The sequence below is a fragment of the Haliotis asinina genome, chromosome 1 (assembly GCF_037392515.1).
Source record: "Haliotis asinina isolate JCU_RB_2024 chromosome 1, JCU_Hal_asi_v2, whole genome shotgun sequence".
Classification (NCBI taxonomy): domain Eukaryota; kingdom Metazoa; phylum Mollusca; class Gastropoda; order Lepetellida; family Haliotidae; genus Haliotis; species Haliotis asinina.
In genome coordinates, this window is record NC_090280.1 from 24,270,250 (window position 1) to 24,296,751 (window position 26,502).

Below are 26,502 nucleotides of genomic sequence, written 5' to 3' on the forward strand. Positions count from 1 at the left end.
TTCCATTTCTTGAAGAGGTCATAGGCCTATAGTACAGAGTCTTTTAAATAACTGGTTTTTGTGTTTGTCTAGCATATCTTAAAAATGTTTTGAAATTTACATTGCCCAGTTTCTCTAAACGTCTATAAATGTCCATTAAAACCTATTGCCACTGTGAATACCTGGATAACTTCTTTGCAAAATGGACTCTTCAAAATGTACATCGGTTGACAACAGCTACGTATTCTACGTTGTGCAAATATACTTTTCTGATTTGGACAATTTACCGCCATTCTTTACGACCAGGCTTTTGTTTTAGTAGTATTTACACTGAGCAGACATTTCAAGGAATCTATTTTTGTAGAAACTTCACTGTACTCGAGAACACGATGACATTATCAGGAAACTAGAGCAAGAATGTCTAAACAATATCTGAATGCAACTAAATACCATCTGTAAAATTTTGATACACAATTGTCGCTAATTCATTTATGAAAAAAACTCGGCCCCACTCGACTGACTGTCAGGGAGATCTGTTTCATATTATATGTATGGTAAGAAAACAGCATCTACCAACACAGTGTTAAACTTCCGTGGCGAACCAGCCTTACTGTAAGATCAATTACAAGCAGACATGGCTGTGCTGATGACCATGATAATGATGGTTAAGCTGTCAGTAAGGTGTGAAGGTTTAGATACTCTACATTAACTCCAATATGCGTCAACTCAGTGCAAGAGTGCATGCATTTGATGGAAAATACAGAATGTATTTACACACTTACGTAACATTATTCATGCTGAGGCCTTCTTTTTGTGTAAAATGCAAAACTCAATCAGTATGAAGATTTCTGAAAATAAAATGCATTTGATGGTTTAGATATTTGCCAGGACGTTCGGCAATGAATACCGTGGATTATGCTGACGCAAATCAAGTGTGAGAGAACTGCCAGACCAGTATGAAGAGAATGCAACATCTGTCGAGTAGGTACACCAAAGAATTCCAAAAGAGACATTGTAGTGTTGTTTAAAGGACGCACTGCTAGTGACACACGGAACAACATTTGGCACATTTTCATTTACTTTTACTTTTGATTCCCTGTACCCAGCTGGGAGGTACATGGCCAGTCTCATAACACGTAGAAAACAGATTATGAAGATAATCTATACATATGCCATTTCTCAAAAAATCAACTGGACTATTATGGAAACCTGACGATTTCCCTCTCTCAGCTTAACTTAGTGTCATCAGAAAAAAGTTAAAGTTTTCAACTCCTAAGACCTAAGGAATGAAATGAGACTCAACAGTAAAGCCGCGAGAAAATTAACTTGGTACCCCGACTCAAAGAAGTAATTAGTCAAAAGGGTCATCGTTACATTGTCAAAGTTTTAAGTTCCTAACATCTGAGGGATGAAATGAGACTCAACAATACAGTTTTAAGCTACAATAATTAATTTCACGCATTCACTGATATCCTAACGGGGAATATATGTCATGGAACAGCATGAAAAGCAATAATTTCATAAAACCCCATGAAACTTCGGGGAATACCTGAAATCATAACTATTTCACTAAACCACTGACTCCTTTAGGGAAATCCATGGTTTCACACATTCCCTGTAACACATATACCCTACAGCGAGTTTTGTAAACTCATTTATTCCAAAACAAAATCATGAAAAATTGAACTTCGCTCTCTTAAGAGTAAGAATGCACTATGAGCTCTCGCTCACTTTCTGAAATTTCGCCCATGTAGGGTTAGGAGATTCCCCTGTATAAATCTCCTATTGTATTCTCATTAGCACGCGTCACTGCTTTTCCTGTTATAACAAAAAGGTGCCTGCATTCCGAGACCTGTAATAGTCTTCGACTCTGTTTTCTGTATCTCAACAGAAACTGAGCACTTCAGATACATACTACCATATCCATACAGAAAAAAGCCGTGTTCAGTCATAACTGTATGTATTGTGAGAAAAGATAAAATCCAGGGAAAATATGGTGTATATGATAAAATTAAATAGCACCAACAACATTCTACGGTGACCGTCATTCTTCATAAATATATTAGTGCGCTACATATTTGAACTAAACTTCACTTTAAAATGATTTTCCATCTCCTAGTGTTATTATTCTCAAATCTTGATGTGAAACTACACAAGAAAGGACGGCAGGTGCTCAAGGCGCTTCTTACCAGATTAATCCAATAACATATTATATTATTGTTTTAATACATTCGGGGCCTTTATTTTTCTATTCCAATATCCACATAGACATCACTCATTTGTGCCATCGAAGTCGAATGTGAAAATAGCCTTTTCCAGCAATGAAAAACTGCTTTTTATCATAAAGCTTTTTAAAGTTCTATTTCCCATGCTAGGTATGCGATGAAATATGACTTTGCAATTATTTTGCTTTACAAAGCTAACAGATGTCTTGTAATTGACGGTCTTGCACTGGTTGTGTTGCAGTTTGGATACTATTACTGCTGTTCGAGCTAACATCATGCGCTAATGATGGTATGTGGTAACGTATACTAGTCGGGGTGTTTTCATGGGTTATCATGAATCGGGTCACCATTCTTTCACTCACACTAATTCAGACTCATGTCAGTCACCCGCCACTCACGGCTCCGCCGCATATTCAAAACCACAAACTGATCTAAGATGAGATAACTCGAACGAAGCGGCCATAATATACTACTACATCACAAAAAGTTAAGCAGACATTTTTTTTCTCGTCTCGTTACATTTTCATTTATTGAAAATGCATACCATGGAATGGTGAATTGGTGAAAGATATGTACACACGATTAACAAAATGAAGTGAAATGGTATTGAACATTAACAGACTTACAAATCATCAAAAGTATGTACCCGTGAAACAGTCGTGAAAAATGCGTTGCATTGATGGAGAAATATGTTAACATTATAGTTGAAGTCTGTTTGGGACAATGAAACTGTTCAGTAACGCGTATGGCCACCATGGGCCCAATTGCAAGATTCCACAACTCTTTGCATTGACCGAATGAATCTTTAAAGTTTCTGTTGTGGAATGTTCTGTCATTTTCACATTAACGCCTGCCCAAGTTCACCCTGGGGGGGGGGACCCGTGAAGGTCCCGGGGTAGAATAGACCTTCACCAACCCATGCTTGAAGGTATGAATTGGCTGACACATGTCATCGGTTCCTGATTGCGCAGATAGATGCTCATGTTGTTGATCACTGGATTGTCTGGTCCAGACTCGATTATTTACAGACTACCGCCATATATCTAGAATATTGTTGAGTGCGGCGTAAAACTACACTAACTCACTCACTCATCCTGGGTGTGAACACTGAGACCGTACGCACGACTTCCAATAATACCCCATGCATATTCAGTGGTATTAAGATCAGGTGACCTTGCAGGCCATTCCATATGTGGGATGTTGTTGATCTAAACAACATCATTAACAACTCTTTCTCAGGCATTATCATCCATCAAAAAAAGTTAGGACCCGCTTGTTGTACCAGAGGAATGATTGTTGGTAGGCTCACACCGATCAGCGCGCATTTGTGAAGAGTGGATCACATTCATGGCACACAACTTGCATGTTGCTATTGAGGGTGGTTGTGGTCGGGCAATGTCAGTGTTATTAGTTAAATCGATTTGGCAGTCACTAAAGGGCACGTATTCTTTAAATATTTTCCTTTCAGTAACATGTAGGCTAAAATCACTATTGAGATTGATAAATATCTTACACTGAAAGAACTTGATGCTTTTTGTGAGGAGTATATATATCCATACAACTTGTATTTGCAGCGGAAAATGTGACAGTGTGCGCCAACGAAACTGCTTCCTTTGTGTGGTATTATGAAGTCCCTCCATTCTTTGCAGTCGAGTGGTTTTTTGAAACGACACGGATAGCAGAGACACTCAAAGCGGATTTTTCACCGGTATTGTTATATCCCATTTGATGACATGGCATCCTGGGATGCAAGATGCCCATCTTGAGCAACTAATCATCCACTTTTTGGTGCATATTTATTTTACATCATTCATAAGGAATGGCTGCAGATGTCATTGTTAATGTCATTCACAGACAGCACAGAAATACGATACCAATTTTGTTAACACAGTACCAAAGCTCTTGGATTTAAAAGAAATACTTGCCGCAACAGTTATATTACAGAGGGGTTATGCTAGGTTGAGCAATTGAGTGTGAAGCACTTGAAGCAGGTAGATAGATTACAAATATCTATTTGTAATTCCCGGAAATACTCAAATACTCAAAGGCACTAAATTATGCCTTCAGTACGTCTGAACTATATAGAAGTATAGAAGCAACTGACCTCACAGTGGCTGTGGTTGCTAACTCGGGCACCCACTTTCAAACTCGGTAATATAACATAACAAAGATAACATAATATCTTCACATGGGGTTTTATGTCGTTTTACATGTGCTCATCTCCATTTTGAGAATTTGAAGACTGACTTGGTGTTGGGGTTGGTTAAGGGTTGAGAAGTATTTGGTAGGGTTGTTAATCTTCTCCAATGACTGACAATTAATTCTGGACAGAGAGCAATTGGGTTACACCGAGACCAAGAACTCCTTTTTCGAGCCTATACGGCAGTTTCCTTAGTAAAAGTTATTATTTCAAAGGGAAATCGAGGTAGACGGGTGTGTCCGCTGATAATGAATGGAGGTTTTTCCATATATTGTTCTGCCGAATTACCGCCACATAGCTGGAATATTGCTGAGTGCGGCGTAAAACTAAACCCACTCAGAAATTCTGCCGAATTCCTGACGGAACATGTTTTTAGGTTGGCACACCAAACTAATTCGGTATTACATTTGGGTGTGAAGAAAATTTGTGACAACATTGTGTCCCTAATTTGCGACATGATGTGGTTGAATCTGGCAAAACCTGGCATGTGAGCCATATAGCTGGCAAACAAACAAAGTCAGTAACTACCGAACCATTAAAACCCATTCCAGATTTGAAGAGCCTTTTAACAGGGTCATCATTGATTGTTTTGGTCTTCCCCTAAAACTAAGGTCAGACATTCCGTTCAATCTAATTAGCTACACTATTACTCATGAGTGAACCGTACATTGTCTACATTGCCTTGTCAAGAACTTTTAATTCGATAACTATCGATGCAAAAATGGTGCCTGTAAAGGATTTTATCGCTCACCGACTCTAGAAGTTTGTCCATAGTGGCAACGCTTTATAGTCAGTTCACGTCTTTCTTTGTGTGACTAATTGTGGTGTGTCTTCTCTCTTCAGGAGTCCCTCAGTATCAACGGCATCTACAAATCCCGGTTTCATCTGCTGGATGAAACTGAAAAATTTGGTTTCAATCTAACAAATGTCACCTGGGATGACAGAGGAGAGTACAAGTGTAAACTGATCTTGCAAAGCACCCACATCCCCCATGAGCTGAACAAGATATTAATAGTTCAAGGTAAAGTCAATAAACACAAATCTGTGTTGAGAACTAATTGAATCAGTTAAAAGAGTATGAAATCACCGAACCAGACTACCTGAAACATACCTGGTCTCATAGACGCGTGGACCTGCCAACGCGCCACCAAAAAACAACACAAAACATGACAAAAACAACAAACAAACATAAATCTCAACAAAGCAACAACTGTTTCGTTCACTCGTTAAAATTCTCATCATACAATCAGGAAGTGCTCTTGAGATTCTGTGCATATGCGTTTTGGTTGTATGAAATGACATAATTCTGGAAATTATTTTTTCTTTACATATAAGGAGAAGATTTTCTGCAAGACCCATAATGCAAAGATAACCCATCGTTATTAATTTCATAAAAACTTCAGTACAAAATACATTTCTGATATTTAACTTCACTCACTTATAATCGGGATTAACTCCCAGGGTGCCACAGGGATATGTGTGTCCTTCCTCATCAACCCTCACTTTGAAGTCCGATAGTGAAATAGCCTATTTAATCATGTTGTCGCCCATATGTACTAAAACGACAATGTATAGGCAATAATCAGGCACAGCACCCGTCAAAATGAAAGGGTCTTAACAAAACTGATCTGTTAACACACCATCACAACAAATCCATTTAAAACCAACACGAAACCAAAGCAATCTTCAGAAGCATTTACGATTTCCCATAACGTTTGTGGATATGCATCTTGAGATGGCTATCAGCGATGAGTGATCCAATGTCTTCGGTACGACTGACGGGGCTGTACACTCCATGCCGGGACAATTCGTTCCTGTTTTAAGTAGGCATCAACGACCCTGGACCCGGGCGATGTGTGGGAGGCAAATCGGATGGCACCAGCACATTGTTTCACGTAAACCATTGTGTATTTTATTCAATAAATCATTACTACATGTATCTATCCCAATAGATGAAGAGAAGCTCATGTGATGCCGCTTCATAAAAAAGAAAATAAACCTAGTTGTAGCAATTACCGACCCATTTCTCTAATCAGTTGTTTAGGGAAAATGTTTGAAAGTGTTTTCATGAAGCATATGTCTAACTATTTTCTGGACAATACATTGTTGTACAAATATCATTTCGGATTTGAAGTGGGCCAGTCTACGACTCCTCAGTTTAATAGAACTATATATTAACAGTATTTGCTCAGGTCTATATAGACGTGAAGACTAGTGGATGGTGGTTTATTTTGATGTTTCAAAGGTATTTGACGGAGTGTGGCTCACGGGTTTACTGAATGTTACATCAGTGGTAGAACTCAAAAGATGGTTCGTTATCAGATCCCTAATCTCTTACTGGTGGGGTACCCCGGGGATCAGTCCTGGGTCTCTTTCTATTGGCAGTATATCTTAATGATATTGCCGATGAGTTAGATTGTGCAGCAGGCATGTTCGTAGATGATACATCTATGGGATTTTCATCGATAAATCACAGGCTTATGCAAGATACACTCAATAGGAACTTATCGTGCTGGGCAGCAGTTGGCTTTTGACATACAATCCCAACACAGCAGAAGCTATGCGTTTCAGTCTTAAACATGATGATAACATTCTGGATTTAGAATTTGAAAATCAGTGTGTCCTCCGGAAAAATCTCATAAACATCTTAGAGTAACTTTTTCTTCTGACTGTAAGTGGAACAACGTATTTGATGGCTTCAGCAGTGAGAAAATTAAAGTTCACGCTGAACAGGGACAGCCTAGATAAGATCTATATCGTATTCATTAGACCACATCTTGAATGTGCCTGTGAATTGTGGGATGGTTGTTCGGTAGATTTAACCCATAAACTTGAAAAAGTTCAGTTTGAGGCCGCCAGGATAGTTACTGGTTTACCAAAATATGGTTCTAGAGATAATTTATGAAGCAGGTTGGTAATTGTTAAAAGAGAGAAGAGGATCTTGTAAACTGTCTTTATTCTATAATATCTACAACAAAACACGCTCCATCCTACCTTTTAGATCCTATGCCCAAACTGTTGAATCCAGGGCAAATCATAATCTGAGAAACTTGTCCTATTCCCGCACAAGTCTCTACACTCAATCATTCCTCCCTTCATCTTCACAACTATGGAATACTGTACCTTTGCATGTTAGAGAATCAGATTCCGTTAAAAGTTTTAAATCGTAAATAAGCTCGCGTACGTCAAAAGCGCCATGATTTGGTGACAGATGTTACCATCAATGTAATTCATAAGCAGGTGAGATACTAGTATTCAAAAAGTAGATTAAATGGTGATCTGTATAGGATTGGTCTCATTGTGAATCCAGAATGTAGTTGTACATTTACCTGTGAAAAATTTCATCATTATTTTATGGAATGTTCTTTGTATTGTAATATCAGACGGGAAATGTTTCAAAATATTAACAAAATCTGAAGCATTAGAGCATAAAAAAAACTAGAGTTACCATTAAATGGCAGTGCAGATCTTACGTTCAGTGACAATAAATAGAAGATTAAAGAAGTTCAAAAATATAAATCAAACTCCAAACGAATCATGAAGTAGTATAGGGAATGACAGTTCTGGCTCACTTTCAAGAAATGTCTCTACAAAGCCTTATTTAATAAATAAGGCTTTGGTTGGGCCATTAGCTCTTGCTACTATTACCCCTACTACAAAAAAGTTGGCGGTAATTACTGTGCCTTGGTAGGAGGTAATACTGTGCCGTACGGTACGATCAATAATTCTTCTCTTACAAATCCCCTACCCGGCCCATCCCTCAAGTAGTACAAGTTAGGTTCGTCGGCTTTCATATCCACTTTATCTATGTTGTAAGTTTTGACTGACCATATAGGATCGGTGGCTCGCTTACGGCTATCACCCTCGTGTTCCCCCGGCTGGTATAGATACCTCACTAGGGCCCTATCTGGTATCTGTTTCTCCTTCCCACGCAATGGAGCAGCCGACTCTGCAACTATTGATTTTAGTTTGATAGCGTCTGCCGGTTTCTTACCGGTGAGACGGGTGACTTCATGGTTGATTGCCGACACCACCTTGGGTAACCTCGTGACCCATTCAGTCGATCGTTTTCCAGGGGTGGTCATCTCCCTAGCATACTGATAGCCGAACAAGCGCTCAGCCAAAGTCCTATTAAATCTCTCAACTATGGCTTGGCTGCGATGGGCTCCGGCCGTGCCACGCCTGACCTTTGTATCGTGTTTGGCTAGCAGTTGTGACACGGCACCCATGAACTCCCGTCCGGGGTCAACTTGCAGCTCTGTTGGCCACGTCAGTGGGCTGCGTTTGTATATGCGTTCAAATCCTCTGGCTACCTGGGCCGAATCTTTCGTGGTCAAGGGTTCGGCTTCCTTGTAACGACTGGCTACGTCCACTACGGTTAAGGCATACTTGTACCTCTTGTCGTGGGGTAGGAACAGTAGGTCTGCCTGGTGAACGCTATTAGGTATGTTAATACCGAACCTCCTTCTAGGCACATAGCGTGGTGCCGGCAAATAGATCTGCCACAGGGCTTGTTTTTCAAGCCACGCTTTGGCTTCCTCCGGGGGTACTCGCGCTATTTTAGCTAGCTTATCTACTGCGCTAGCTCCTTTCCAGTACCCACGCGGGCTGTAGTAAATAGCCTCAAATTTTTTCATGTCCATACGCGTATGTGTTTATACCATCAATAGCTATCCAACGTTTCGTGTCCATAGGCGACAGGGACGTCTTGTTTATAGTCAGTCCGTATATCTTATGTCCATCACTTCTAAGTGTGTTCATTTTATGTCTAAAGGTACGGGTCTTGAACAGGGCTTCCTTGAATCTGGCGTGTTTGATGTGTTGTTTCACCACATACTTCTTAACCCCCTTAGCCTTCCGGATCTCACTATTGTCGGCTTTCAGTATGGAGTACATCTTAGGTCTCAAACCTATGTACTCGGCTATGGGCGTGCCAGCACACTCGTCCTTCATCTTACCTAGGACCTTTTTATTTACAGTACTGTGTATGGCATGGGTCTTAGGGTAGTCGCTGGTGTCGTATAAATCGAGGTGTTTTTTCATGTCCTCGTACACGTCCTCGGTTCGAATCTCCATCAGCAGGGAATCCGTGTCAGTGTGCAGCACTTGACACCTGTCGCCGTACTGTTTCTTGAGCTCGTTGTAGTAAAAGTCGTACATCAGGTGTTTGGATAAATCGAGGATGCTCATCCCCACGTAAACAGGCCGGTTGAATTTTATGTGACTTTTCTTCATGTGTAGGGCAACCAGGTTGTCTGTAAATATTTTATTACGGTTGAATGCCGGACTGGCTATCAATTTCCTGAGCTTGTCTTCCTCACTCGACCGAACCAGCTTCACGGTCACGCGTTTCCTCAGGTTTTCCATAGTCTTACCAAACACCGAGTTATTCATGAGCTTGTAGAGATTTTTCTCAAAATCACTGGTGGCTTTTTTTCGTAGGTCTGTGTTCATTCTGATGTAGGGCTCCATCCATGGGCTTTGGTCGAACATGAGCACCCTGTGTATTTTGGCCAGCCTCATACCCAACGACAGGTACAGCTGTAGGTTGCGATAGTGAACGATGTACTTGGTCTTATTCATTAAGTTAGGCACGAGTTTTTCAACGTCTGTCACACGCCCACCTGACAAGTTATGTTGGTACTCAGACATCCAGTCTGGGTTAACCCTCATACGTTCGGGGGCCAGGGGGTAGCTGTTGTGTGATGTGTGTAATTCCTTGGGATACTCTAAGTCAACCTCGAGGATATACCCTTTGTTCGAATCTGGTGCAACCCCCATAACATCAACGTGTGGTACCCATTCGAATCCCCCTGTAGGTAGATACTGACTCATGGCCCAGCCGTACAGGTTGTTTGCGTCGAGGTAGAGAATGTGATTGGTTGGTTTGTTAGGATCGTAACCTTTCACGTATTGATTATTTGCTTTCGCGTATCGTTTGGATGCCATGGAAATCCCACCTCGCAAGCCTTTCTCAATGAATAGGTGCATGTCGTAATCTGTGAGCAATTCCAAATTAACTCCGGTCTTTTTAAGCAAGGCGTCCCACGACAGACCTGGGCTGGTGTAATACCATGCGGGGTCGAGTTTATACTGCTTTAAACAGGTCCGCCTGAACGTTTCAAACACGTCGGCTAACAGCAGTACATCTGTCCTCAAGTACAGGTCGTGATAATCACCCAGGTTCTTACAACCCAGTTTATTCCATACGTTAGTCGCGTGCGAGTAATCATCTCGTGAGACGGACGCCTCATTCAGCTTGCTATAAAAGCAGTCAATAGGGGGTAGTCTGGTCTCGGTGAACTTAGCCCAACTATCCATGTACTCATAGGGGTACACACCCTTCCTCATAAGCAGGGGTCTAGTCTCGGCGTCTGTGTATCGATCGGTGATAGGGAAGGTATTGTTGGCCTTGACCAGACTGTCGAGTGACGACAGGAGGAACTGAAACGAGTCAATGAACCTAAGTCCGTTTAAGCTGAAGGAGATGTATCTCTCCATGTTGTTGGGGATGCACGTTATATTACCATCGATTTTCGCGATGGCCTGCATGATCAAGTGTGAGTCGTACCCTCTCAAGTTGTGAAAGACAACGGGGATGTTTATTGTCTTAGGGTTGATTTTAAGCTTGAGGTTGCACGCGTTGTGAGCGGCGCCTCTATACTTACCAGTTATGTGGCAGTGATCTCTCACCGAATCACCGTTAAGTGGTGAGTCGCACACGTGACAGTGAGTGCTACTAGCGTGAGCTAGCCTGTCGGCTAGGGTCATACGCATGGGAGCGATTCTATACAATGCATTCCTAATAATTCTTTCTTCCTCCTGCAAACACTTTAGAAACCTTTCAGCCGCGTCAGGACCCCTATACACTACCGGAGCTTTCGTTTCCCCGTCACAACGGACGACAATGTATCCAAACGAACAGGCTTTATGCTCTTGTGTCTTGTGGGGGTGTGGGGGAATCCCCACCCACAACTAAGGCTTCGAAGTCGGCGTATATAATATAAGGTACAGACATTTGGTTCTTGTGGTTACTGAATTTTAGGATATTTTCACCTTCCTTAGGCATGTCGACTCGTATGGCCGTCTGCCCCACACCTTGGCAATCATCCCGGTGGGATTCTAATAAATCAGCTCGACTGAAACCGTGTAGGCATCGTACACAAAAGTGTTTTTCCCCATCGTGTTTCGACTGGTCGTGCAACAACCGGCTGAGATGTTTTATCCACGTGTAGTGATACTTTTCACCTAGTTGGATCATGAATATATTGATAACTTGGCGATCCTTCACCGGGCTGACCCTGTGTACTATTGTTGTGTTACCTTCGTGCCCAAAGACATTTATAGCCAGATTATTCTGTTTTTCTACTTTAGTGATCTGGGATATGGGGGTGGGTTCATCTATACCATCCCAGTTGAGCCCATCGTCTTGGGGATAACTAGAAAGCCTATCTGAATTCTTGCCAGCTGGAAATAAGGCTGACCTGATAGCTAACCTCAGGCAATCGTTTCCTCTATTCTTAACATTTACTATGGCATGTTTGTTTCTATAGTAGGGAGGCAAGGCTAGGTATGACCCGCCTCTGAACGGCACGTATTTAGCTATGTCTAGATAGACATTATCGATTTTATCTACAGCCCACCCAGACCCCAAGTGTGTATAGCGTTCTAGGTATTCTCGTATCTGCTGAAAACTTGTATCGATTGATGCGTCAATGGTCTCTGCATGTGTGACGACCTCTTGTTGACCTCGGAAGTAAGGCTGAACATACTCAGTGGTACTCCCAACCTGCTTATCGAGCGACATTTTCACTGTGATCTGAAACTTGATACTTCCTAGATTATTTAGTTCCTGGTTGACCTTATCAGCTATCAGAGGCTTGATATCTATAATGTCTATGTTTCTATCAACGTGCATGCGCCAACCTCTCAAATAGTTACCTACAGCGCGCTCAGTGCTCACGAACTGTAGGTCAATAGCTCTATTCTGCCGTAATAATTCTAAAAGCTGTGGTTTTCTCATACGGGAATACCCGCCTAAACCCAAATCGTGTGCCTCGGCTTTCAGTTGTTTTACAGTGGGACATGCTACGGGGGCATGTGATAACAATGCGGTTAACCCGGCTCTCCCCAGGTTTGAATAACCCGTGTGTCCAAGCTGTTTTGCTTGAGCTTTTAATTGTTTTACCGTAGGAGGGGCTTCTAAACCTAGTAATCTCAACAATGCTGACTTCCGCATTCGAGAATACCCGATGACACCTCTCTGTTTTGCGACCCTCTTGAGCTCGCTTACAGTAGACATCGTGTTTACACCTAAGAGAACCAATGTCTAATTGGTTCACAGTAAGGGGAGGTAACTCTTAAGTGGCTATCTTGAGCAGTCGCCTACGTTCTTTTATGTAGCCTTTTTTATTCTCGTAGATGAGTTGATGTCTGACTACGTTCGCTCCGTGAGCTTTACATAGACAGTAGTGTCCTTTAACCCCGATACCACACACAGAACACGTGTAGTTAGGACTTCCCATATGGAAACAACAGAACCCCTGATTCCTGCATTTCCTACCACAGGCCTCGGTCTTCCCCATAAGTATGTATTCGCATCGGTATGGAGCGGGTCTCATGTTTACTTATATAGGTGTTTTAGTTTAATTGCTTCGCAACCAACGTAGTAGCTGCTATACCCAACACTATGAAGCCCAGTTCACGATTCATTTGTCCCTTGGATGGTGTGTAGTACTGAGCGAGTGTGGGTTTATTGAGCGGTTCCAATTGTTTACCAGTTATTAGATAGTATTCTTTCATTGCTTCATCGACATCGTTGAATGTTTGAACGGCATGGTTTTCACGCTGTAGTTGTTCGTTAATAAAATCGATCCTCTGGAGGCGTTTTTTAGCGTACTCGGCCTGTGCCCTTTGTAATTTCTCAGTAGCGAGATCGTGCCGCTTCCTTTCTTCCTGTATTTCAGCCGCGTGATCATCTCGTAGTTTCGAGAAGAGGAAATTACTCCCGGAAAATGCCAGGGCATTCACTAACGCCCCACCGACCATCACAGCTATCGTGGCCATCCCTATATTTATTTCATTATATTATCAGGTATTATTCCTTGTTTTACTAGGATGTCTTTTGTGGCCATCGCCATACCAAGGTTCATTATGAGCATACCAATATCCTGCAGGTTGAAATCTAGCTTGATAGTTGGTTGTTTAAGCACCATTTTAGTCAACCGAGCGTACCCTACGGCTAGACTGGCTACCACTGTGGCGTGGTATGCGTCGTTGACGAACGTTTTCCCCTCAGACATTATGTATATGATATAAAAATATTAAAATTATAACATGATATGCGGGTCGACGGTGGGGGATACCCCCACACCCCCACTGTTGGGGGTGGGTGGTGGCTCACTGTGGGAGGGTACCCCCACGTATAACCACGAGATAGCCAAGGCAGCAGTTACACCTACAGCCAACAACAGTCGGGTTGGGTTGGTCACTTTATGTTGGTTACACCACCGTTTTTTACCGGCAGCTACTCTCTTAGGATTCTTCTGCCTGGTTACTGTTGAAGTGGTCTCCACCGTCACCTCGGGACTCACTGTTGGGGGTGGGGTCTCCTCCACTGGGGTTTCCTGTGCAGCATCCATCTATACTATTATTATCATTCTTTCTCTCAAATTGACAATGTTTTGCTGTGATAATCGCCGCCGTCACTGGAGCCAACAACATACCATATTTGTGGTACAGCCCGCAGCTGATAGAGCTCACGGCGTGTTCGATAAAAGGGTCTTTCTCAAGGTCCTCCCACAGGTAAAGTCGGCGCTCTGGTGGAATGGGAAGGAAGTGTGATACAATACCGGTGTATATCTGGGTCATAGCCGATCCTATTGTCTTTGTCATTTCTGCTCCGAGCCGGGACTCGTATCTAGCGTACAGCTTATCGATTTCTTCGGCTGACATTTTGTTAATTTTATCCGGAGTGTAGTCTCCAAAGTAATGTTTGGCTTTGCCGCCAACAACCAACGCCACCAGTTTCTCTCGCTTGGGGGAATCCCCCACACCCCCACTGGGGGAACCCTCCAACGACAATTGTTCGAGCAATTCCTCACACTCCATCTTATAATATAACAAGTAAGATTTAGTTTTAACTATATAATACCCGATACAGGCAAAACACAGAGAAATGAAGGTTAAGTTGCACACGACAAATACTTCAAATATCATAGCTTTGCTTAGCTTTTGCTTAGCTTTGCTTAGCTTTGCTTAGCTTTAGCTTAGCTTTAGCATACTATATATGCTACTGGTTGGTCGGTCTTTAGAACGAGCTTAGCGTGTTTAGTTTCAGCGAGCTGTTTCTTCACCCGTTCCCGTTCTAATTTACTCATCACATCGTTCTCTCTCAAACACTCCTCGAACGAATCCCTATCCTTGCAGTGAAATAAGGCCACCCATCGCGTCTGCTCCCTGAGGTCTTTCAACACCGAGTTGAACTTCTGCGTTAGCACCCAGACGCTGTGATTTGCATGCCGGCCGGAGAAGGCCAGGTACGATAGCATGTCTCTCTTTTTTGTTATCTCGCGATTAGCGCTGCACTCGTCCAGTATAAACAGCGTCGGTTCCCCTTTAAATTTCTCGTGAAGAGCTTTCAACCAGTCCTGCAGGCGTGTTCCAGGGTCGATTTTGTGTACGTCCGGGTCCGTCATCACCCAAGGTCGCGCGTACGTTTTATTCATGCTCAGAGTAGGGCACATGATAACAATGTTATCGAACACATCCTTGTAGTAACCCTCCAACATATCCAACACGAAAACAGTCTTCCCACAGCCAGTCTGCCCGCACACTATGGCGCAGTGTGGGTCAGTGGGTAACCCCAGGGGGTCTCCCCCATCAGTAGATGGCTTGCACGAATCTCCCATTGTCTATATTAAGTTGCGCGTCCATAATAACGTACAGATATAATTTCAACTTACCAGCGGTTTGAGCCTTCTTAGTAATCTGGATGGTTATCCCTTCGCTGCCGTTATCTATACGGCGCCCGCTACCGTGCAGTTTATCATCATCCGTGGATCGCATGTCCAACCATAGGGCGTACTTGGTGGTCAGGTATTCACCGATTTGCACAGAGCCGAGGTCCAGGTCCTTTGTTATATAATCCCCCACTGGTAGCTTTTTTATCTCATCCCACTGCTGGTGTGGTCTCATACCATGACTGAACAGCTGGTTGGGCACGCCCTCGATGGTAACTTCCACCTTTTCAATCTCGGGGTTGAAAAACTTCTCGCTGTCCCTCCGGAATGGATCATAATCCTCCACGGGGACGACCAGGATACCTTTCATAGATCGCGCCGGCACGTTCAGGTTGATATTCCACACAGTGTCGCTCTTATCTCGCACGACTGATCTATGCCTCAATACGCGATCGTACAGGATAGCCATCTTCCCAGAGTACTGGTTTCGAACCTGCCTGGCCAGCTCCGGGCTAGTGACCATGTCGAACTCCAGAGAGATGTTGTCTATGGCATAACTGGCCTCATCACCGTTCGGCGTACGCACTACTTTGCAATAGTCGTTAAACGTGAGCTCGTATTCGAGCCTATCACCCAGCGCGGCCTGGTAAAACGGCGCGTGTCCCGTGAGCAACTCGAAGTCGAGCGGCACGCAGAATCGATTCCCGTATGCTAGAGCGATGGCCTTTTCACCATCCGATAGCTTGTCTTGCTGGTCTGTCGTGAAGACGTACCCTATGCGCGCCCGGGTTGATTTGCTGATGCCCTGGTACACATCATTGACTCGTTCTCCCTCGCTTTTCCAGAGATCCCCGTAGCAGTGAAACACGTCGCTGTCGTCGATGCTCAGCACCTCGTTACCGCTGATCTTGACGGTCGTTTTCTTGATGATAGCTCGACCCACGTTCCGCACTAGCTCACGTTTGTCGTTGTCGGAGGTCAACGTGATATTGAACGCCAGTCGAACAGTGCCTGGTACAATGAGGTCATTCTCACCAAGGTTTGGAAATCTAACCAGCAGAGTTTGATTCTGGTCTATCTTGCTGGGATTGTTTGTGATGGTCACCGACTGGCGCACGGCTCTGGCACCTAATGGCTCTCTCAATTTTCTGAAAGGATCTAATTTTCTGCCGTACATTGTTATATAAAAGAAATATATTTTTAATACTAATGGATGAAGATATAGATATGACGGAGATGCCGGGCGCTAGTGCCCAGGCATTCGATGATGAGCAGGAGACCTCATTTACTAGTTCGCCATTGAACCAAGAACTCTTGGAAACAACGGTAAATGATTATTACGAAAGTTTAAGAAGAGATAAAAACTACGTTGAACCACAGGGTCGATACCATAAGAATTTTTTTATTGATACAAAGGGTGTTCTACGTCTTAAGTCTGACCCAGGGGTTGACCTCTTTAACAAGAGCAATAAAAAACCACTGGCCTTGTCAACTCTAGCCAGCCGCCATGGTGTCGAATTTATCCGTACAAATCTAAACATGAATGATTATGGTGGTGCAATACCTAAGGCCGTTAAAGAAGATCTGCAAGCTACCAGATCCCACCTCACCACTAGAGATGAAATGACACCACAGCGTGCTACAGAAGCCTCAGACAGCATAGAAAAACTGTTGAGCACCTACTGGGACAAACCGTTACCGGGGTTTGACTTTCCGGTAAGGGAACTGCGCGGCATAGACGAAGCCGTGAAACGCGTGCGTGGAGAACTCGTGAACAACATGGGGAAACTGAACGAAATCGACGAGCACATCGCTAGGGAAAAAACCAAACTCAACGAAACTGAAAACGATGATATGAAGCGCCGTATCAATGAACGACTACGCGATTTAGAAGACGAGAGACGTACACGATTGGAATCCGCTTCCTCGAATCGTGAACAGCTTCGATCCCAGATCAGTCGTATTCGGGAAACAATCGATAGAATACTGAACGAGGATACAACTTTAGCCAACAGGATTCGGATATTGTTCCGGGAGCAAGGGATCACCATCGTCAGCATTCTAACTGCATTGGGTTTCATCATATCAACCCTGGTGGTGTCACTGACGGGGGGAACCCCTGTGGGGCCTGCCGGCGGAGGGGGAACTCCAAGTGGCGGTGGTGTTAAAGACTGGATTAAAAAACTCGGGGAAGGCCTAGCTAAACTGGCTGGTAAAGCCGCCGAAGCCCTTCCCGGCATCCTGGGTAGCATCGTCTCGTGGTTGTTGGGCGCTCTGTCTAAAACTGCCATGTGGCTCAGTCAAAACCTGTGGGCAGCCATCGTCGCCGTGGCGGGTCTGGTGTACGTAGCGGCTAAGAAATCTTTAACCAAATAAGTCCCAAAGCTACCCCACCAACCACTAGGGCTGTTTTATTATCAATATGCTGCTGATAGGGGGGTACCCCCACATGCACATGAGGGTGTGGGGGGGACACATGAACTTTAGGCTCCGGGGGTGGCGCCACTATACCCGTTTCACGTGGTTGGGTGTGTGGGCTAGGGGGGGTGTTAATATCGGGGTTGATACCCAACTTTTGGTCCGCCGTGGCTACGATTATTTTGTTGTTATAATTCAACACTTTTTTTATTCTCAGTTGCATATCACTCGGAGCCATGTACAACCCCACGCCGAACACGTAATTGACTTTCGATCTGGCGTTTTCTAACACGTTTTGGTAGCGTTCGATGGCCCGCGGGAGATCAACTGGAGAATTGATAGTATCCTCAACGTTGGAAACGAACTGTTTCTGAGCTTCGAAAGCAGCTCCCGAACCGATGATGTTGGAACGCGTTTGCGCCTGCGCACCCAACAGCGCCCACACGTACGTTCGAATCGAGTCGTCCAAGCGTATTATACCAGCACGAGTGAATTCTTTCGATGTTTTTGAGATCATTTTAGTCCAGTCTGCGTTTGACTGCTCCACTTTCTGGACTGTGAAAGCAACACCACCTTTAAAATTCATACGATCATCCCTCCATTCATTACTCGACAAAGCAAAGTCCTGGCGTAGTACATCTCGTTTCAGTAAATCATCACTGACTTCTTTCACTGGTCGCCCCCCATCATAAGGAATACCCAACCTGTAGTTCGGCCCCGGCAAACGCCAATCCGACTTCGGGTCTATTTCGAATTCATTACAAATACGTTCGTAGGCCCGTCCATCGTACGGGTTGTTTGTTGCATCCCACGCTTTGTCCTGTGGGATGGGGGCACTGATCTCTTTAAGGATACGTCTGACCTGGTAGTACACGTGGAACTTGAACACAGACTGACTCAGCGGTCCACGCTTAGTGTCGGTCAATACCACACCACACCCCGTTGTAGCGCACCACACGGCAAAGTTGAATTGATTCTGCCAGAACTGCATAGGGTTGTAGAACCAAGCGTGGACTGCCTCAATGTTAGTCACCGAAAGCTTATACTTATCGAACACATCAAAAAGCCGGGCATTGAAATACAACCCAGGAGCAACCACGATCTTCATGGGGGAGAAATCTACATCCAGTTTAGAGTAATACACACTATGGGAATACATTTTAAAACTATTATATAATGAGTATATATACTCTAAAATGTACATAACACTTCCAGGAATAACGAGCGGTGAGGCCGTTCAGCTGACGCACGCGATCGATAACACGTCAGGTCAACTCGAAGTCGCACTCTGCGATATCACCTACCTACCACAATGGACTAACATCAATATCAGCAACAATAAGCTGTTCGTCAGTGGAACTCGCAGCCAGATAACTGACGGCTACTACAGCGTGTGCTCTCTAAACGACGAGGTCTTCAAACCCCTGGGAGCCGAACTCAAGATGAACGACTCAAACGGTACAGTGGTGTTAATCAACAACGGAAGAACCTCATTGAGGCTAGGCCGACCATTAGCGAGGATACTCGGTATGTCTCCTGACGAGATAAAACCAACAACAACCGTCACAGGCACGAAGTTACCCGATCTAGTACCGTACCGAGAGCTGTACATTCATCTCGATCAGGTGAGCACAACGTACAACATTCAAGGAGGTCACCCTTCCACTATACTGAGAGCAGTGCCGGTGAAAACTGAGAAATTCAACGACGGTAGAACCGAGTCATTTTCACCACGGCAGTATAAGAGATTAACCCAGGTTAACATACCTGAGCTGACAATATCGGTGTTAGATATAAATCATAATCCTGTAAATATAGGATACCTCAGCTTAACGCTTCACGTAACATGACCAGCGCACAAGGGCCCGGAGTGAAAAAATGCGTCAATATCGGGATCTCCGACCTCGGAGACACACGCGGTTTCGACGCTCCCGGAGTAGATGGTAAATCGTACGCCTTGCAACTGAAAAACAACATTTACAAACGCGTTGAAATCCCCTCCGGTGGAGCCCTAAGTGATATGATAGATACCACAAGAGCAATAGTCAACACTAAGTACACCCTTGTCAACACCGGTGATAATAATTGGGTAATATACCCATCGTTCGGTGGTAAACTGTTCGACTTAGACGATGTTGAGAGCACTACCGTCGTCAAAAACAAACCATATATGCTCGTCTTCACCGAAGATGACAAGTGGGTGTTGTTACCCGATAACAACTGGTTTCTCAATATTAGACTCGTCTCCCCTTACGTGTTCACGGATAACAAAGACAACCACCTAAACAAAGTCGTGAACAATGGAACCCTGCTCGTGGCTTACGTCCCAACTCAGAGACGTAGCATAGTCGTCAGCCCAGTCAACACTATAGCAGCCCACATGCTATCGAGTAAACCGACCATACAAAACGTGAAATTGCAGTTGGTGTCTGAATTCGAAGGCGTGATCAAGATACTAGAGAGTCTACCAGCAAACTCAACATTGTTCATCAAAGTCTACCTAGGGGAACCATCGGTGAATGAGGTCGAGATCGTGAAGGGGATCAAACTCGGGTGGGTGAAACGACACCAGTATCAAGTTTGCAACGTTTACGTGCGGGTGGGTGTCGGCTCCAACACCAGTCTACAGGGGGTCAACGTGATCGTGGAAAACAAGATATCACTAATCAATATCTTCCTGCCTGACAACATACACTTCATGGGTATGAAGTTAACCCCTGAATTATTATCAGAAAACCAGTTGGAAATTATATCGTAATAATATAATAATGACCAGTCATCATCCCAACACTACGCTTAACGACCTAGGAGATACAGAGGGATTCGATCAGCCTGGTGAGGAAGATGAATTATATATCCTGCACTTCAAAGACAACGTGTACAGACGGGTGTCGTTATCAGATTTAAAAGAGCCTGAATGGCTGCTCAACTTAACAATCGCCTCACCTTATATCACATTAAAAGAAGAAAAGTGGGGGTACATCTCTAAGATTAGGAATAACGGTATCTGGCCCGGGGATTTCATTACGGAGAATAACGTGAATAAAGTAGCTATAATAGATTTTAGGGAAGAAAAAATTTTGTTAAGTACTAGAACAATAGATCATAAATTAACATTTAACAGTAATCTTTATATCCAGAGTGTTCTTGATAGAACATCCTACTCCTTCACAATCATCATAGAAGTCTTCTTTATGTATTTTGACAATGAAAACTCCTCGAAAGGACAACAAATTTTACCCGGGGTGGTAGTACACTGGTTTGACGAACACGTAGGTCAATATTGCCGTATTGTTATACAACGGGATACCACGGGTCCTATAAACCGCTTAATAAGCCTCCCTGGGGTTTTTATTACAACAGAAAAGTCTATTGACCTCTCACCTCTTAGCATTAGTTATAATCTATCCCTTGTAGGCTTCAAATTCATTCGTGAAATATTAACTGAAACCCAATTAAAATATTTTTCAAAATATACATTATAGGATGGGTCTGTACCCAGTCGTAGAGGAAGTAGCGAAGACGCTGGAAACCGTAGATGGGTTCCGCTTGAGGCAGTTATGTGATGTGAAACGTCAACTAGAACAAGACCGTGACACGCGGAAAGCACTATGTAAAAAGTATAATAGAGCTTTCAATATCGTGGACGGGGCTGACACTACCCTTATTGCAACCAGCATGGGACTAGGGGCAGCAGGCATTGGGTTGTTGGCTACCATCGTGGCTGCACCTATAGTGCTAGGTTTTGAAATAACAGCTGGGGTGACAGGGTTGGTAGGGTTGGCGCTTAAGTTAGTATCACGCAGACTGCATCGTAAGGCATTGAAACACGACGAGATCAGGGTTCTGGCCGAAGCAAAGCTCAACACAGTGAGTGAGCGTATTTCCACGGCACTCTCTGACAGTAAGATCTCAGAAGAGGAGTTTCGTTCAATCCTCTCTGAACTCACAAAATATAACGGAATGAAACAAGATATTCGGTCCAAATCTCGTAAGTCTGCTATCAGCGAGGATGAGAAAAAAAAGTACATAGCACAGGGAATACAAAAAGCCCAGCAAGCCTTTATTATGAATACCAAAGAGATCGTAGGCGGTTCACGTTAAACTGTTTCATCGATATAAACATGACATAGGGGAACACGAGGGCGATAGCCGTAAGCGAGCCACCGATCCTATATGGTCAGTCAAAACTTACAACATAGATAAAGTGGATATGAAAGCCGACGAACCTAACTTGTACTACTTGAGGGATGGGCCGGGTAGGGGATTTGTAAGAGAAGAATTATTGATCGTACCGTACGGCACAGTATTACCTCCTACCAAGGCACAGTAATTACCGCCAACTTTTTTGTAGTAGGGGTAATAGTAGCAAGAGCTAATGGCCCAACCAAAGCCTTATTTATTAAATAAGGCTTTGTAGAGATATTTCTTGAAAGTGAGCCAGAACTGTCATTCCCTATACTACTCATGATTTCATATAATGTTTATGATCTAAGTAATGAGCGTATTCAATGTATTACTTTAATTTTGATGTATTATTCTCCTTTTGTATATACTTTTCTATCCCTGTACTAAGTTGTACCCAATCCATTCTCTTGAATAAATATGTTTAAATCAATCAAACGTGCACATCCAGAAGGTCATCCCTGCAGCACATGCACCATACACCGTTGCTAGAACCTCTAATGGTCCCCCCCCCCCCCCCGATTGTGCGTCTCAACTGTAGGTGTCATCATGGTCTAAGTTTGAAGTCGGATCTCATTCTTGTCGTTGCCACACATAATCATGACGACCTGCGAAATTCAAACAATATCGCTATTCAAGAGTGAACGATACTAGGACCCATTCCTGGTCTCTCCAAATGACGTGATCTTTAGTTTAATCCAAACGTTCCTGCATGCGACGATGCTTCATTGATCAGTCTCATAGAGAAAGCAACGTACTGTATGAGAAGAAAGGCGAACGAACACCACTGGCGTCAAATATCTGAAGGGCGATGGGATAGCTTAGTAAATGACGCGTTCGGTCGTAACACCGAAGGTTCGGTTTCTTACATGGGTACAATATGTAAGGCCCATTTTTTGTTTCCTCCGCCGGGATATTGCTGGAATATTGCTGAAAAGGGCGTAAAGCTACATTCACTCACTCAAAGGTAGTGGTATACTTAAACAGCACTGAGCTGGCATAGATTATGATCTGATAATCATGAGAGAGTATATGAGTATACACCATGTATTAAAGCCAATATCAGAATTTTACTATACTCTTGTACTAGAAGAAATGGAAGACAATGTGTGACTGCAGGAAAGGGAGTGCTGACACTGACAAATGACTGAGACCAGGATGACAGCTGAGGTAGAGGTTATGTGGTGATTATACGACGCATCACAATACGATAAAGAGGATTACCCAAACTGAATAGTGACAAATATGGGAAATTTATTATTTAGAACAATTCTGAGATCACCCAAATTTACAAGGGTTAATGTCTTAATTGTTTTAGATGTTCTGATATAGTTGTTATAACGGAAGCATGATTAAAATACAAAGTGCCATTGACAACGTCAGTTTGGTCCTACAGGTAAAGTACTCCAGGAGTCCTCTTATTTTACTTTAAATTTACTCCAGGAGTATAAATTCTTACGTGCGTAAATTGATGTTGTGACGTTTACGTGGTCAGTTTACGTACCACAATATACTTACCACATAGTCACATATACTCTTGCAAGTAAATGTGTGCTTGTAGACGTGATGCATTTTTTCTCAGAATATGAATGTATTAATCAAAAATGCAGACAACATATTTGCAAGGCAAACATAAAGCCGGATAACTAAATATGATTGAAAACTTGTGATTCCTCTGGCACTTACAGGGCGGTGGGGAAGCCTAGTGGTTAAAGCGTTCGCTTGTCATGACGAAGACCTGGGTTGATTTCTACACATGGGTCCGATATGTGAAGCTCATTTCTGGTGTCTTTACAGAGATATTGCTGGAATATTGCTAAAGCTGCTTATAACCATACTCACACTATGGCACTTGCAGAACTTGAAGCTGAAAAAAAGATCCCTACAAAAGCCAATACCAGTGTTTTATGTATATATATGCTCCATTTTAAGCTCACATATTCTGAACTGAAAATGCAAGAACAAGGGTGTTTAACCTTTATAGGTGTAAACAGCACTTGTGTCTCTTATGGTGTTCTAGCTTCTTCGGTACAATTTGGGAAATTCAGATGAATATGTGAATTTCCAATCCTTCATAAATATTAATATAAAGTAAACTAGTAGAATGACATAAATAGACAAGAATGTCATTGATAAATGAATAGATGAAGGAAAAAATGCGCCAGAAAAAATTAAAGATACAAATATTGGCGTTTCCTGTTCTCGCGGTACTTACGGATATCGGCTGAAAAAATAATGCAAACAGTTCTTTTCGTGTGAGTGCTTGTTGTTTATAACTAACAAGTCCATCTATCAACTGCTTGAGCCATCAGAGGTACTACCACTCTTGAGCTGGATGAAATAAAATTTCGTCCGCCGCTGACTTGTCGAGGCGTCTCCCATTCTAGAAAGTAACGTCAGTAGGTGTAAGAAAGGGGAATCCTATCGAAAAAGACAGGGAAAAAGTTACGTTTTTTCCAGGTTGGTTAAAAAGTCACGAACATTCCTTGCATTGCAACATTTTGATCATTCGTAGACGTGTTCCACTTCCTAGTTACCGGTCAATGATGTAAACAACCGCTAACTATCACGCATCGGCGATCTCAGCAGAGAACGTGTTTACCGACAGAATAGGAGACGGCCCTATATATCAATAAATCCGCTTTTCCCTCTTAATACCTGTTTGTTTGTCTGGTTTGGTTCGGTTCGGTTACTTGTGTTACCCTAAAATCTCCACTTTATGTGCATTTTGTTGGAGAATGCTTAAGGCACTATCACCGCTGTAGGAAGTAACAGCGAATTGTTATCGTTTGTGTAATGAGCTTCATTTCTATTTCCATTCCCAAAACTCGTCGCAACACTGTTGTAACTAAACTTTGTCAAGGACGATAACTCAAATCGTAAAATGTCGAATTGTGCATGTCCAGGAAATTGAGACATACCTTTCCACATCATGGTGTCCGCAAGGATGTGAATGAATACTTAATTGAGATGAATACCTTCACAGTCATTTCTTTTACATTTATCCTCAAGCTATGTCATAAAATGTGCATGATTGCTGATGAAAGATATTTGGCAGATACGACAGCATGACAGAAGGTGAGATATGCTCCTGGATATTTTCCTTTTAGATTTTAGTATTTTGCGCATGATATTGTTTCAATTACGGTACTGCAACAAAAAGTGCGGTGTTCAGTTTCATGTTTCATACGTAAATGTCTAAACGTCATGATTGTTTACAATTCATTCACATGTGGTCATTCATCTATGCTTCAGTTCAACTCAGTACAAACAGCAACTCAAATCGAGTCATATTTTGAGAAATGTCATGTTTTTCGTATTCATTTTTAGATTGTAACACACGCGGCATCTCGATCTCTTCGCCAGGTACGTGGCATCTATAAATCATGAGTCATCCTTGCTTGCACAACAAAGCTGAACATTCAGTTGTATATCACATTCCTTTTGAATGGTACAAGGCTCAGTAACGAATCGTGGAGAATTCTGCTATTTTTTCATGCACATATCCAAAGACTGCAATTTTGGATTTGTAACCAAGTCTATTATTCGAAAGGCATTCGCCTTTCCCCCATGTTGTCCCAAGGCATGAGGGCCAATTCTGGTGTTGTCTTCCGTGTTTCGTTGGAAAATGGCAGAAATCATTTCTAAAACATACTCACTCACTTTTCCATAACAGAAATGAATGTGCGTCAGCTTCGTGCTGTTGATGTTTCAGGTGAATGATTACAAATAATGACGCATTATATGAAACACTGGCTCTTACTGAATTCCCATTCATGTTTCAGGTGACAGAACAACAACACCCACCCTCGTTCCGGCAGGTATGTTTTTGCTCCACATCTTAGCATGTTCTATGACTTTGTGTGTTTTGTCTCAGACACATTATGACTTTCAAACACCTTCAAAGAAAAGACTTTTACAAAACTGTTGTTTTCCATACAGGTTTTACGTATTGCGAGTTCACATAATCAAATCACAGACAACACTGGACAACCCGAACGAACCATGTTAGAGTTGCCATGAACAGCTGATTCTCCCATATGTTTTACCCACACGCTTTATGACTACTCGCGTTTTTAAGTGTATATATACACGTACTATATTTTGTTTGCACGTATCCAAGAGTGCAGGTGATTTTGTCTGATAATGTGATTAAAGGTAACCGTTTGTTTTTCGTTTATTGCAGAGGACCATACCACCCTAACTATTGTGCTAGCAGTTGTTATACCTCTGGTTGTTGTGATTGGAGGATTGTCTGGACTGTGGATATATATGAAGAAGAGGAAGAGAAGGTAATCCACTAATAACCGTCTACTACGTAATTCTCAGTAGGTTGAGATAGGTATGAGATATTCCTGTGTTAACTGACTTTGTTCTTGACAAGATATCAAACCTTGTTTGAAATTGACCAAGAGTGTAAGTGATCCAGAGGTTTTCCGCCAGTAAACAGGGCAGATAACCTCTTTGACGAGGTAAGCTGATTTCTTCTGACAATACGTGCGAGGCGAGCGTATGATCTCGGTAAGAGTATTCT

The 26,502-nt window shown here is 42.9% G+C and overlaps 2 protein-coding genes across 3 annotated transcripts in view; one reads left to right on the plus strand and one right to left on the minus strand.

Moving 5' to 3' along the window:
- Nucleotides 1-26,502, minus strand: part of LOC137289219 (large ribosomal subunit protein mL41-like) — a 254,186-nt gene that overhangs the window by 95,269 nt on the left and 132,415 nt on the right. The gene's annotated exons all lie outside the window — the stretch shown is intronic.
- The window catches only part of LOC137289192 (uncharacterized), a 48,385-nt gene that overhangs the window by 570 nt on the left and 21,313 nt on the right, over nucleotides 1-26,502 (plus strand). The window contains exons 2-8 of one of the 2 annotated variants that reach the window (XM_067820846.1): nucleotides 857-960; nucleotides 2,446-2,493; nucleotides 3,779-3,912; nucleotides 5,248-5,425; nucleotides 25,299-25,334; nucleotides 25,754-25,789; nucleotides 26,155-26,260. In XM_067820846.1, coding sequence (XP_067676947.1) covers nucleotides 936-960; nucleotides 2,446-2,493; nucleotides 3,779-3,912; nucleotides 5,248-5,425; nucleotides 25,299-25,334; nucleotides 25,754-25,789; nucleotides 26,155-26,260 — 563 coding nt within the window. In that variant the 5' untranslated portion in view covers nucleotides 857-935. The remainder of the gene's footprint in view (nucleotides 1-856; nucleotides 961-2,445; nucleotides 2,494-3,778; nucleotides 3,913-5,247; nucleotides 5,426-25,298; nucleotides 25,335-25,753; nucleotides 25,790-26,154; nucleotides 26,261-26,502) is intronic. The other variant, XM_067820845.1, reaches the window with a different exon arrangement.